At 42.5% G+C, this 15,000-nt stretch overlaps 1 protein-coding gene across 1 annotated transcript in view; it reads left to right on the top strand.

Annotated features, from left to right (window-relative positions):
- The window catches only part of vps13b (vacuolar protein sorting 13 homolog B), a 495,502-nt gene that overhangs the window by 314,483 nt on the left and 166,019 nt on the right, over positions 1–15,000 (top strand). The window contains exons 33-34 of the mRNA XM_080748468.1: positions 5,138–5,264; positions 6,737–6,880. Of these exons, the coding sequence (XP_080604594.1) occupies positions 5,138–5,264; positions 6,737–6,880 (271 nt within the window). The remainder of the gene's footprint in view (positions 1–5,137; positions 5,265–6,736; positions 6,881–15,000) is intronic.

The raw sequence follows: 15,000 nt of genomic DNA, 5'->3' as shown, positions 1-15,000 counted from the left end.
TAATTGCCAAAAAATCTCAAATGCAGTGGGGAAAACGTTTATAATTGTATAAACACTTTTAATGCTACTAATACTTAAACACTTTTGACACTTATAACACTATTAATACTTTAACGCTATCAACACTCTAACTACTGCATATAGTGGCTACCAACATAGTGAGCCCACACTGTTTCTTCAGGAACAGTATTCTCTAGTTGTTGCTGTTATGGAGGAGGTTTTGAACGGCAGTTAAAGGTGGTGTTTCCTTGTCTTATAATTCCCTGGGTCAGTCGGGAGCTTCCAAAAACAAACTGCATTATTCAGGTTGTTTTGCTAGCACCGCTGTTCTGCTCTGTCCCGGCTTTAAGCAGTGGAAGCTCTGTAGGGAAAGCACGTCGGCTGTACTGCTGTGTACTGAACACTCCGGCCACAGCCGCACAACCGAGGCGTAATTAAACTGCATTTAGAAGGTTCCTACACACAAAGGAGGGATGCAGTCCAATTCAGTTTTATTTGTCTGCTGCGATTACACACACTGAAAAGAACACACCACCTCGTTTGTAACAAGCCACGACACACGCCAATGTTTTCAGAGTTCACACCTTTCCTTCCCTTCTGCCCTTCCTCCCTCCCTCAATTGATCCCTTTCTCACTCTCTCTTTCTCAATTCTTTACTGCAGTGGTAGACTTTACAGAGACGTGCAGAGAAAATTAGAGAGGCTGGGGATGAAATTTCGAAAAGGGCCTTTTGGTGAAAATATTGAAAATAGCTGACCTCCAAGCACACAACATGTCGCGCTGCGACGTGTTGTGAGCTTGGAGGTCAGTTATTTTTAGTACTTGATCTACACTAAACTAGTCTAAACTAAAATGTTCAACACAGATATCCATCTTATTTCTTCCGCTGTAATTTTAACAAGTTGTTTTGGTTTGTTTACTGTACAGTTTGTGTACTGTACACAGTACTTCATGTACTGGCTACATGCACTCACTCTCTCAACCCGATCAACTACTGTAGGTGCCAAACAATAATACACAGCAAATCATTGATCTGAGTATTCTGGCTATGGGTGTGAAATAAGCTCGGGCTGCTAGAATAAAGTGCTGCAGTGCAATGTATGGGGGAACAAAGCAGTGGTGTCAGTTCAGCAAAAGCTAGGGTATGGCAAAGATGGGAGTCCTCATGCGCACGCCCTGCCCGCGGAAAAAAAAAATCCCCGGGTTTCTGCAGTTTCTTGGGCTGGATATGGCAGCCTGGAATGGTTGTTCAAGTGCAGCTAAACTTGACAATTAACAATAATGCATTGCACCTGTGCAGCTGACCTGTGGAACCTGGGAATATACCATTTTTCAAGATGGGGAGAATGTTCATGGGCATGGGCGTGCATGATCCGTGCACTATAGGTTACATGGAAGTCTATGGAGACTTCTGGCGGTGAATCCTGAAAGACGCCATTAAAAATGACGGCTAGTGACCATTTTGTTAAATTTTGAAATTGTAGTTATTTTACTGTAATTTAACAACAAAATAACCAGCACAGATAGACAAAGAGACATTCATGGATCTATATTTAAAAGTAACTTTTATTTTACCCCCTGGACCCAGCCATACCTGTGTGTACCATGTGGCCATACATTTACATAAAATATCTAAATATTGAATCTAGCTAAAAAACTGATCAGGGTGTTCATAAAAGCCTGATTATAATAAAATGACCAAAGACTAGAAAACTCATACTCATACATACATGTCATACATGAAAGTCCTTCCTACTTTCAGCTAGAAACACTGTTCCTACTCTACAACATTCAGCTTGTTTAGGACATGTTAGCTCCCATTTTCATTTTTGACATCTTCAGAACTTTTTTTTAGATATTACAACTTTTAATTGCCAAAAAATCTCAAATGCAGTGGGGAAAACGTTTATAATTGTATAAACACTTTTAATGCTACTAATACTTAAACACTTTTGACACTTATAACACTATTAATACTTTAACGCTATCAACACTCTAACTACTGCATATAGTGGCTACCAACATAGTGAGCCCACACTGTTTCTTCAGGAACAGTATTCTCTAGTTGTTGCTGTTATGGAGGAGGTTTTGAACGGCAGTTAAAGGTGGTGTTTCCTTGTCTTATAATTCCCTGGGTCAGTCGGGAGCTTCCAAAAACAAACTGCATTATTCAGGTTGTTTTGCTAGCACCGCTGTTCTGCTCTGTCCCGGCTTTAAGCAGTGGAAGCTCTGTAGGGAAAGCACGTCGGCTGTACTGCTGTGTACTGAACACTCCGGCCACAGCCGCACAACCGAGGCGTAATTAAACTGCATTTAGAAGGTTCCTACACACAAAGGAGGGATGCAGTCCAATTCAGTTTTATTTGTCTGCTGCGATTACACACACTGAAAAGAACACACCACCTCGTTTGTAACAAGCCACGACACACGCCAATGTTTTCAGAGTTCACACCTTTCCTTCCCTTCTGCCCTTCCTCCCTCCCTCAATTGATCCCTTTCTCACTCTCTCTTTCTCAATTCTTTACTGCAGTGGTAGACTTTACAGAGACGTGCAGAGAAAATTAGAGAGGCTGGGGATGAAATTTCGAAAAGGGCCTTTTGGTGAAAATATTGAAAATAGCTGACCTCCAAGCACACAACATGTCGCGCTGCGACGTGTTGTGAGCTTGGAGGTCAGTTATTTTTAGTACTTGATCTACACTAAACTAAGCATAAAAAGGGCAACAGTGGAGATGTGGCATAACAGCATAGATTTCTACACAGTGAGGGCAATTCTTTCAACATAAGATGTTGCGTTCAAGTTCAGGAGAGCCGGGACAAGGCAATTCTCTTGAATGCTGCCTTCAGGTATGACATGGAAAGGGGGCATTTGCATTTCTTTCACCATAGTAAAAACTGCAATGGTCTGGAGAGGGCATTGCAGTTTTACAGACGGATAAAAGGGCAGGGGCTCTAGCCCCCTTTGATGTCAACAGTATGTGTGCACGTGCCTGAGACTTTGCGTGTTAGTGATCGTTCTCTAGTTTTTGTGTGTCTATGTGTTGGGGGAGGGGGGGGGGGTTAATTCCAGTAGTTGTGGATCAGCGGTGGGCTCGCTCGGCTTCCTGAGGTTTTGCGAGGAAATTCCAGCGCCGTGGGTCCGCTGACAGGATCTGTCCTCGTCACAGTGTACAGTACAGTATGGTTCCAGACTAGGAAAGACCCAGTGTCAGGGAGCCGTGAACTCTCTCCACCTCCCCTCCTCCCATCAACCCAGGGCAGCCTCGCTCTCTCTCTCTCTCTCTCTCTCTCTCTCTCTCTCTCTCTCTCTCTCTCTCTCTCTCTCTCTCAATTCCCCACTCACTGCTCATACAGCTTAGCTTTATATGAATCATAGGATCATCACACGCTCATGCAAGGTTGTTGCTTTTTTGTGTGTGCAGATGCCACAGCCATTGCATGATGTGCGTATGCACCCACCAACTGATTTAATTATGTGTGGACATGTATGCACATACTGTACAGTTCTATACCTACATAGTACATATACAGTATGTGTGCATATGTACTGTGTATGTGTGCTTGCACATATGCACACAACTCACACATACAATTCATGAAATACATGCATGCAAACATAATCACAAATCCCCACCCAAATCCCTCCATGGGGGGCAGGTTTCCATTCAGGGCTCTTCTTTAGCTCTCTTGCCCACATGGCACTTCCATATTACTGGTAAACCGAGCCGCACGCCTCCCTGCCTTACTGGTGAATGATAGCACCTGTCCCCTGCAACGAGACACTCACTGTTTCACTCCCTGTCTGAGAGGAGATTAGCCAACACCAATTGGCCTCTCACAGATCATTTCACCTTCGAATTAGGCCTCCCTCAACCCCTCTCAGAGGAGAAATGTGTCGGGCAATAATCCCTTTAGGGCAGTGGTAATGCACATTTGTGTAACATTTGTGAATATGATATTGGTTCTGGTTAAGTACTGTACTCCAGGCCACCTAGAAACAGGGCCCTTCCTAATCCTAGCCAACTATAAATATTGGAAGCTGTGCTTGCTTGATTGTTTTAATAGCAGCAGATGTGGCAATTAACACCACCTTATAAAGCCCACTTGTATATTTGTTTTACTGCTAACAAATGTTCCCACAAATATGACTTGATTGTGGGAATGAACATTAGTGAAATGGAGAGAGTTGATGTGAGAAGGTCTCAGTTTGGGCTTGTGTATACAATTAAGGGGTGTTCCCAATAGAGACTTGTCAAATAATGTCTCACTCTGCCTCTGTAACTATATTCAAGCTTCCAGCTATAATGTTTTACAGCAGAGATGTGAAATGCCCAGTTATGGAAATATTTCACAGGTCGGGTATTCAAGTGAAAATAGGTTTTGAAGTGTGTTATTTGGATTTCAGCTTTTTCACCCTACTGGTTTGAATTTGAAAAGCCAGTGAAAGTTTGAAATGTGCGTCTGCTTGTCAGCTAGGACATAACAATAGCTCAGTTGTAAATGTTTTGTGGTTTTGACTGTGTTGTGTTGAGTTGTCATTCGTACGCACATGGGACAGTCTTACAGAGATTTTACAAAATGGTAACCATAACAAGTTATTAGTAAATAGAAGTGGTGGAATTTTAGTGAATAAGTGATCCCTTATGGTCACTGAAACCATTATACTGTAGCTATATTGAGTATAGCACTGCTAAAACCACATAGCACAGCTTACGATGTATATATCCTGTAAATTAAGATAAAACATTACAATAGTTTTATTCTCAAATACACATAAACATACAGTACAACTACTTACAACTCACAACTCACACCCCACACCCATGTTTTGAATAGAATAATCTGTCAATTGACAATATGCTACGTTATGGTGTATACGTTTATTACTGTGTATATTACTCTGAGTGTGTGTGTGTGTGTGTGTGTGTGTGTGTGTGTGTGTGTGTGTGTGTGTGTGTGTGTGTGTGTGTGTGTGTGTCTGTGTCTGTGTGTGTGTATGCGTGCGTGCGTGCGTGTTTGTGTGTGTGTTTATTTATATTTATATAAAGTATGGTACTTTTAAGTGCTCTTACCAGAGCCTACGTAAATACAGTAATATGTAGCCTAATATTTTGTTCTTCTGTGTGTTGATGTCCAGTATCAGGAGACACCAGGAGCGCAGGGCCATCCTGACTCCCATCCTGACTGACTTCTCTGTCAGAGTGACCGCTGCCCCAGCCATCATCTTTAGCAAGCCTGTGTCGCCTGACAATGCACAGGTTGAGGTCAGTATGTAGTCGGTACAGTTTTTCAGTTTGAGCTAAATTTTAATATTTTTCTTAATACTCCTCAACTTTTTTTGAAAGAAATAAAATTATCCCCAAGAGTAGTTACGCAGTTGCTATAAAAATATACATTGTAACGTTAAAAATCTAATTACGTTCAAACTAGACATTTCTGTAGTCCTTGGATTTTCTCATGAACATTGATATCAGCCTGTGAACATACTATTCTTTCTCCAATTTGTCCAGTATCCACACTGACCACTTGTGCCCTTTGACTGCAAACCGCTAACTACCATTACGGCCGTAACCCAGGCAAACCCTTTCTCATAGGGAAATACACACTGATTATGTGAGACGTCAGATGCATTTAAGTTTTACATCTTAAACATGCAGCAACGTCCTCATTACAGAAAGCTTTCCTCCATCAGTCTGCCGCGTAATGGAGGCTTTTGACCCACAGAGTTCAAGCCTTTCTGCTTATACAGCTGACGCTTTCTGGCATGGCGCTCTGAGACTTCCTGCCTCTTTGATGCCTCATCCGTCCACGCTAACGTGCCCCATGACAATGCATAACAGCTAATCCATAGTTCGCAAACTGACACACACACACACACACACACACACACACACACACACACACACACACACACACACTGATTTGTCGTGTCAGAACAATTCAGAGAAAGAGTACAACAACACACAGAATGGGATGTGGAAAATGCTCACCACTGGACCGCAGATTTAAAATAAGCTCATGCTATTGGTATTCATTTGATTCACTCCTAACAAGCTACATAGATTTAAGAGAGCATATAGACCATTATTCACACTTGGAAAGTATAATGTAAGCGCATTACTGTAACCTTTATATTAGCCTATATTTGGTAATATGAAGGTTTATGATTATGAGGAGTATTGCTGAGTATTGAGTGTTGATGAGTATTGTTTATGTTTATGGTGAGTATTGCCTAAATTAAGAAATGATGTTGTGTAGATACAGTATATTGAAGCGCATGTGCTGGTGTGTGTTTAATGTCAAAGTGTCAGTGACATCCTGTTAGATGTTAGCAGACTGGACCGTTGGCTGTGGGCGGAACCCTGGAGAGAAGTGGAAGAGAGGAGAGAAGGAAACAAGGGAAAATGACACACAGTGTGAGAAAGAGAGGAAAGAGATGAGAATGACATGGGAGGTCACCCACAATGCTGTTGTTGTTTTGTGTGGTCCTTGCTCTCTGACTCAGAGCTCTCTCTCTCTCTCTCTCTCTCTCTCTCTCTCTCTCTCTCTCTCTCTCTCTCTCTCGCAACTGTATTTAACGCTTTCTCCACCAATCTCCCCTTCCTCACTTAATCCCAACCACCTCTATTCCTCCTCCGTCGGTCACTTATCACTTCATACCTCCTTCACACCTAACTCCCACACCCTCTGTCCCCTCCCAACTCCCATCTGCCTCCTCTCCTCTCCTCTCCTGTAGGAGGTGGTGGTGTGTGGTCACTCTCTGGAGGTGAATGTGACCAGCAGTCTGGACTTCTATGTCAGTGTGGCCCAGGTTCAGCTCTTACAGCAGCTGCTCAGGGACAACATGGTGGGAGCCGACACCCCCGAGAGCACTGCCGAGGTACGTACAGTACTAGGCACTTTATTACTGTTGCTGCACTCACTTGTCGATACATACCATTCTGCCAAACAGCTCACGACTCTGTAACGTTACGATATACAGTTTAAAGCAGTCAGAGGTTCAGTTACTGTCCAACTAAACATTCGAAAACGTGTGATCTAAGTGACATTGGATGCGGTATGATTGTTGGTGCATCCAGCAGTATCCAGCATCTGAGAAATGCGTAGTTGTGTAAAGTTGGGAGCAAAACACAAAGGGAGAAGGGCACACCTAAGTTGGTGAGGTGCTGACCATGGTTTACAGGGAAATCCCTGTAAGCCCTGAAGACTGATACAGTCGAAGCGTTGGTTTAAATTAAAGATTTTGCATTGTGGCTGAAGAGCTGGGCCTCTTTCTTCTTAACTAGTTGTGTAAAGTTGACAGACAATGGTGTGATAAACATAGAAGCATCCAGTTAGCAGCAGTTCTGTGAACCAGAAAAAAGTTGTTAATGAGAGAGACTCTTTTATACAACCTGAAGCATTTATGTACACAAACAATTCAGTACAACAGTGGTGTGTGGATAAGAAGGAGTATGGATCTAAAAAGCCCTGTACAATGCAGATGCCAAATATCCATATTGCGACCGTAGGTCGCAGTTTACTATCAGTACCGTCACAGCTTGTCCGTATACGTCCGTCCCTCCGGACGTGTACACTTTTGTAAGGTCTATGGGTTTGCCGCTCTGACATCATGCTCTGACTTCACTGTGATGTCAGGGGAACCACACTGAACAGAATCCCTTTTATGCCCATACATGGAGTTCCCTGATGTCATCAATATTAAGCCCATATCTAACAGGACTTCATATGGGAATGCCCATAATGGAGGCCACATCGGCCACATACCACACTAACAGAATCCATATGGCCAAGACAGCCCATATATGTGTGGCTGGTTCTACAGACATCTCCATGTATGGGCATAAAAGGGATTGTTTGTATGATGTCAGATGTCATAGGACTTTCACATAACGAATAACTGAGTAAGCATGTTTGGGCTCTCACAGCATATCTCCATACATGGATCTCCATATATGGGTACCAGGGGTCCGATATACTGTACATCACTGGCCAGATGGCCAAGACATGGCGCGAGGTCGCTTGTCCACCTGAGGCGTCTTACTAGTATATCCTATATGGCTTTAGGGAGGACCGGCCGGTGGACCTCTGACGTCACTCTGACTCCGTCATAACCATAAACAAACCCCATATTGATTGATTGATTGAAGGCTTTATTAGAAGTTTGCATAGGAAAAGGTACAGTTCACTGGTACAAGGTTCAATTGAGGTCCTTTTTTGAAGCGGTGAAAACCGCTTCCAATGAGTGGCTTTGTGTGTCCCACGCCCATATATGGTCATTTCAGTCCAGAATGAACAGGTTTTTTCAAAAACAAAATGTGTGTAACATGTCCATATATGGTCATTTCAGTCCAGAATGAACAGGCTTTTTCGAAAACAAAATGTCTGTCACCTCATGTCCATATATGGTCATTTCAGTCCAGAATGAACAGGTTTTATCTGTCCCGTACGTCCAGAATATCAGTCCAGAATGAATATGCTTTTTCAAAAAGCAAAATGTGTGTCCCATGTCCATATATGGCCATTTCAGTTCAGAATGAACAGGTTTTATCTGTCCTGTACGTCCAGAATATGTGTGTAGTGTCCAAGGGGCAAGTTCTGCCGATTTAAAATGACTCCAATACGGAAGTAAAACTTCCTATGATTGGCCGCTAGTTGCGCTGTTTTCCCCCCCGGCCGGTTGCAAAAAGAATTGTTCTCCATTGGATCCCATTCATTTTCCCCTTTCGTGTTCTAGCCTTAATTAACATTTCATGAATACTTTATGGTTCCTATCGCTAGTTAAAAATTGCCTTTCAATCACCATCATATGCGTTTTGTCGAAATTTGGTCAATTTATTTTAAAATAGATGATAAAGTTGCAGGGGCGCGGCTGATCCCAGATCAGCCTTTGCCCACATCAGCTCATCAGCGTTGGTCGTAATGCGACGCACTGTTAGCTTGTAGGTCGGTTTTCTTTGTACAACGGCGTATAAACATTGTTACAATATAAAACTATTATACAAACCCAGGTTACACTGTACAATATAGGCAGACGCTCTTAATCCAGAGCTATTAAAATGAGCGAGGACATAAATAAACACACATATAGGCAATTCTGTATAATTATAGGCTATAAATGTTAAAACATCGTTTTTGTTAATACGCCTATAATTTATTTACTCTTATAGGCATATCAGCCACACGACTTGGTATTTATTTATTATGAATTAAGGCTATACCTGCCCGATTGTGTAACAACTTATGAGAGCCTATATATAACGCCACCAAAACAATGCGTCTTTATTTTATTTTTCTCGTCATGATTTGTGCAAGTATGGCATGCCACATCAATCCGTGATCGACATGAGCCTACAGATTATCAGTGGCCACTGCCGCCACTCACAGCCAAAATAGCCTATGTTCTAAGCCAATGGAAGCCTATATTATTTTATGAACTCGTCTTTAACATTGGCATATGGCATTCTTGATAATTTGTCATGTATGCCTACCACAGACTTACTTTACATTAGGCCTACTTCAGACTATTTATCAAATATTTCATGTAACATTTTGGAAACTGAAAACAGCACTTTTTACATAAGTTGCATGTCCTGCTATCCTGTATCCCTTGGCACCTCATATACCTGTTGTTGAAGCCAGCTGAGTATGGGAGATCTTGGTCGGAATTTGAAGTTGGTCATAGCAGGCTTCGGCGACGTGATGTTATGGCAATTATCTGGCTTTTTGTAGGTTTAGAACGGCTAGTATAATAATGTATTTCCCCCAAGTAACCACTCGTATATAAAGTGGTATAGCATATAATAGAATATAAAACTAAACAAAAGAAACACTCAACATTTAGCGCCTCGCCAAATGGTATTAATTAAAACATTTGAAAACGACACTGAGGCTACAGTATAATTGTCACAGTCTGCACGTCAAACAAAGTTAGCACTTACATTCACACATACAAATGTCACACAAATTAGCATAGGAACGCACACAAATAGGCATTGGTTGATCTCACATTTTATTTCCAAAATATAAACCAGAATGAAATTGACTGAATCAAAGAGGAGGAATAGGCTGAATGATGTAGGCTACTACTGTAAATACCTCAATCAAACAAAAATGACATGAATAAAGCACATTTACGTTAACGATCGCTGATTGAAATAACCTCTTTAACTGTTCTGCTGCTGTAGACGATCCTCACCGTCATTCAAATCGGTGACTACATGACGCCGTTGACAGCGCTCACCGTCAATCTTACTGTATTTACAGTAAATGTATTAATACTTACATAATGTCGCCCCGGTCGCGGCCGCATCGGTAATGTCCGCGATTTGTTTAAAACGCACGTTGGGCGTGCACGCGAAGTGAAGCTCCTCCATGTTAAGTCAATGGAGAGGCCCATAAAGATACTTCATTTAATCCAAAAGAGCCATTTTGAGCCATTTTGCACCAGATCTGATGTAAACAATACACACGGCAGGGCGCAGCCATCTTTCTCTTCTCGGCTCACACTGTCATGTGACTAGATGACGTAATCGTTGCCGTCAAGTGATAATCCAAAAAAACAAAAACAACCCCCTTCCAGCCCTTCAAAAATAATAGCGGCGGCCGACGGAGGAAACGGCGCGGCACCAAGGCAACAAGCAACCTTCAGATTAAGAGGCACGAGTTGTGTTAATATGTAGGAATAATTAACCCACGATACTGCATAATGTCAGCTCAATAATTAGTTCACGAATCAATTCATTAATCCAGCTTCTCGCTACTGTAGCCTACTTAGCATGTCACAATCATAGACTGTAGTCACAATGGACAATTCATATGCATAATGCATCCATTCCTACATTAATCGCATTGTTAACATAGGTGTCACATTGACATTGTTGACAGCTTTTGTTAAGAGGTGTGAATGAAAACTATTAGTGCAACTTCAGTCCTATAAACATCACAAATCCCTGTTAATAAATATGAATAAACCCATGCATAATTCTCTGGACGAATGCCTCTTTGCTTTGTGAAAAGTCTAGTGGACAACTGGATTATTATAAGACCCTGCAGAACTGCACGGGCACTTTCAAAAGTAGAGTCCTCAACAAGGCTTCCAATGCGGGGTACAGAGTCCTAGACGGCCCAGTCAGGTTAGCGGTGGCTGCAGTCCAAACTTTCGGTGCACAAATCTCTGTAGTCCGTGGTAAAATGAAAAAGTTTTTCGGACATTTACTGTCACTGCGGTCCGTCTGTGTCAGCCATACTGGATTTGTTTTTCGCTGGCTGGCTTGTGGGCGGTCCACGTTTTCTTCTTCGTCTGCTATATTTTCGGCAGAGCTCAACGCATTCTCCCGAGTATCCTTGCGTTGCACGTGACCGTTGGCAGCCAATAGCATCTCTGGTGCTTTTACAATTCTATTTATTTCTATGATGGCGACACCCATTTCAAGGCGTGGAAAAGTGCCATTTGCGCTGCATAGAAACCAATGGCGTCGCTTCGTCCATATTTTTCTACACTCTATGGTAGTGTCCCTCCCGGTCTGATGATTGGATACTTTGAGGATTGGTCAAGCTTCACATGATAATTCGGCCCTCCAGATAAAATCATTCATTCATTCAGAATATATAAAGAATGTAGAATCCAGAATATATAAAGAATGTATAGATCACAGAGTTCATAACTCTAGAACAAATAGAATAAAAGTTCACCGCTTCACTTCGAACCGTTTGATTTTTAACTTATATAACTGGATACACCTGGATATAGTATATATACATTTCAAATATATTGGCATATACTGATGACATCAGGTATCAATATGCATAAAAGGGACATGGACAGACAGAAACAGACATCTCCATAAATGGGCACAAAAGGGACCTTCTCCCTCACTCCCTCACTGATTGAGCATCCCTCACTGATCTCTCTCTCTCTCTCTCATGCATGTCCTTTTGGGCATTTGCATTGCTGGCAGAGATCTCCATAAAGGCATGTGACATCAGACGCATGTGACATCATTAACAAGTCAATTTATGCATATCCATATTTGTACATTCCCAAATAGGACCATTTGGGCGTGTTCATATTTTCATATTTGCATTATCAATGCCTTTCTGTTGTTGCCGGGGTTAATGTGCGGACAACACGTGGCAAATGTTCTGTCCATATACAGCATATACTGTGGGAATGTCTGTGCGGCTGCCATAGTTAGACACTGCCCGCCTGTGACAACTTGAACTTTATATAGTTCATATATACAACATTTTTTCTACATACATTTTACAAGCACAGACATGTCTTGTCACAAGTGTAGGCTATTGTATTGGACTAACCCTGGCACCCACACAAATGGTTGCTCACAATAGAAACGCCACACAAGCTATTTACATGGTGTACAGATACACGCACGCATACACTCACACACACCTCAGACAACGCATCCTTTCATCCTTGATGACGTCCTTCAATTTGTCGTAACATTCAGTTGGTGCCACAACTGAATGTACCTCCATGTGCTAATAATTTCACAGAACCGCATCAGTGACACACATGCTCACACACACCCTCTCTCTTCCATCATAGATCATGTCATCCTTTTTTTATTTTTTTATTTTTTTTTAACCTAACCATCTCCCACCAATATTTAGGGTGAATCTAACATATTTAAATATTTACTCGTACAGGACAAGCCAGTCTCTCTAATCTGGCCTTAGTTTACTGCTCTGTGCTGGGCTGTAGCTTTCAGAGCCCTTCCTATTGTTTACAGCACAGGGAGCTCCCAGGCGCCATTTGCCCTGTCTGACCGCTTAATAAAGCCTTCTAATGGAACACAATATAAAAATATTTACCAGCTGCGGTGGGGATGGGAGGCGGAGTGTAGGAAAGGGATAGAGGACAGTGAAGAGGGAGGGGGGGAATGGAAGAGGGAGAGATATTAAGGAAGATAACAGAGTGATTTTACTGTCATCCACTCACAGGAGCGCGTATGTGCTCTGCACTGACGTGGTCAGCCTGTGTAAGAGCCAGGAAGAGACTGTTGTTGTAGTTGTTGCACAGTTGGTTCTTAAGCGCCGCACTTATAAGAAAGATTAGATGGTTATAGATAGCTCTGCATCTTTACTCTTGTTTCTGGTAACCATTGCAGATCCACTGAGACACGATGTGGAATGATGTGTGGTATCCAAACCACGGTACCTTCTGTAAGTGTGCTCTGACGTGGTCAGACTGCATAAGAGACGGGAAGTGACTGTTGTTGGAGTTGTTGCATAGCTGGCTCCTTAACCACTTCAACCCTATCATTCCTATTCTGGGCATGTCACAATAAGATTTCTGCGGGAAAAAAAGCAGATCTTCAAGCGTTATGAGCTTGTAGATCGGCTATTTTAAAAAAGATAAAGAAAATAGAAATAAAGGGGGTGGGCCAAAAATAGACCCCTGGGGGACCCTCAATGCAGTATAACTTGTTTAAGTTAACACTTATACGAATGATTAGATGGTATTAGCTCTACATCTTTACTCTTTTTTTTTCTGGTAGCCAGTGCAGATACACTGAGACACGATGTGGAGTGATGTGTGGTATGCAAACTACTGTACCTCCTGCACACGCAAGCAACAAAGACGCAGGTTGTCGACATCCAGCGGCACCTAGAACATCGGCCCTCCCAGTCCAAAAGCCGCACAGTGACACATTCAAACCACTACCATGTGTCACTATCAATTCCTTCAAATCTACTGTTCCATTGGGGCTGTGTATTCACCACCATAGGAAATGAATGTGTTTGCTCTCTTGAGAGTGTCTGTTGACTGGGTGGGTAAGGGGAAGTGGGATTTTCTTTCTTTTTCTTTAGACAGTCAATCTTCGGGAGGTGCCTGACGTGCATCTGGTTCTGATCTGAGGTCGATCTCTGAGCCCTCACCCTTGCTTGTAATGATTCATGGCTTGATTCTGTTATGAGGCCGTGGACTGACGCAGAGAGTTCACCTGGGTTCAGGACCAAGAGCTGCGCCTATCGTCAGCAGCTCTTTTGAGGGTCGCCTGGTCAGTCAGCTGGTCAGCTGGCCGAGAACGAGGAATACTATTGGCTGATGATGAAACACACACATAAACCATCAGAGAGTTAATGCATAAATCCATCATCATTGTAATTATTCAAATTGAGGTAACGTAACAAACACAGAGCCAACGCTGACAATGGAAGCCATGAAGCTGGTTGAAACATCTCTGTTACCTTTTAAAACTATTTATGCAGTATATTAATGGTGGTATCATTATGCTTAGTTATTCCAGTAACGCTGAGGTCAGGGACTCTGTGTTTTTCTGCAGAGCAGCATGGAGGTCAATATGACTAAAACACAGTCTGGCTTTGGGCTTTTTGGACTCCCTTTTTAAAACTATTTGACCATCCGTCAAGCTGGATGTCGTAAGTCCTTTGGCAGACACATCTGTCCCCCGGCCCGGCCCAGCCCTGGCCCCCGTATCCAGGAGGTCAGTGTGACTAAAGACCCAGTCTGCTGTGGCATGTCCTGCTTTGTACAAGCCTGACGCTTCCATTCCACATGCTGCAGAGCCCTCTAGTGGTTTGTTTTAGTACTGCGTGGTCTGACTCCACAGTGCAGCACACATTCACTCCCAAAGGCTGTTTCTTTTCACTCACAGTCTGCTCTGCCAACAGCCTGTCTACCCCCCACTAGCGCATTAGACACACTGCTGTCAAATAAAATCAGTATCTGTGGCAATTGACATTGTTTGGAATATGAGTTTGGAACAGGTAGTGGCTTTTTGATTGTGATCGAAGAGAACAATAGAATACAATAACACAACTCCCTGTCTGCCCTCCTGCTAACAGAATACACGCAATCATCCAATAGTTCTACAGTGTTGCCAATGTCAATTCAGACAACCATTTTAGAACCAGTGAGAAATTAGAACCAATCATATAATCAAAACTCCCCTTTCACCTGTTCCAATTTGAAAAAAGGGGAAGGGGTTTTGCTTTTGGACAGACTCAACATTA

The sequence above is a fragment of the Nannobrachium achirus genome (assembly GCF_963921795.1).
Source record: "Nannobrachium achirus genome assembly, chromosome: 2".
NCBI lineage: Eukaryota > Metazoa > Chordata > Actinopteri > Myctophiformes > Myctophidae > Nannobrachium > Nannobrachium achirus.
The sequence above is the reverse complement of the archived record's forward strand: the minus strand, read 5'-3'. Positions and strand labels throughout refer to the sequence as shown.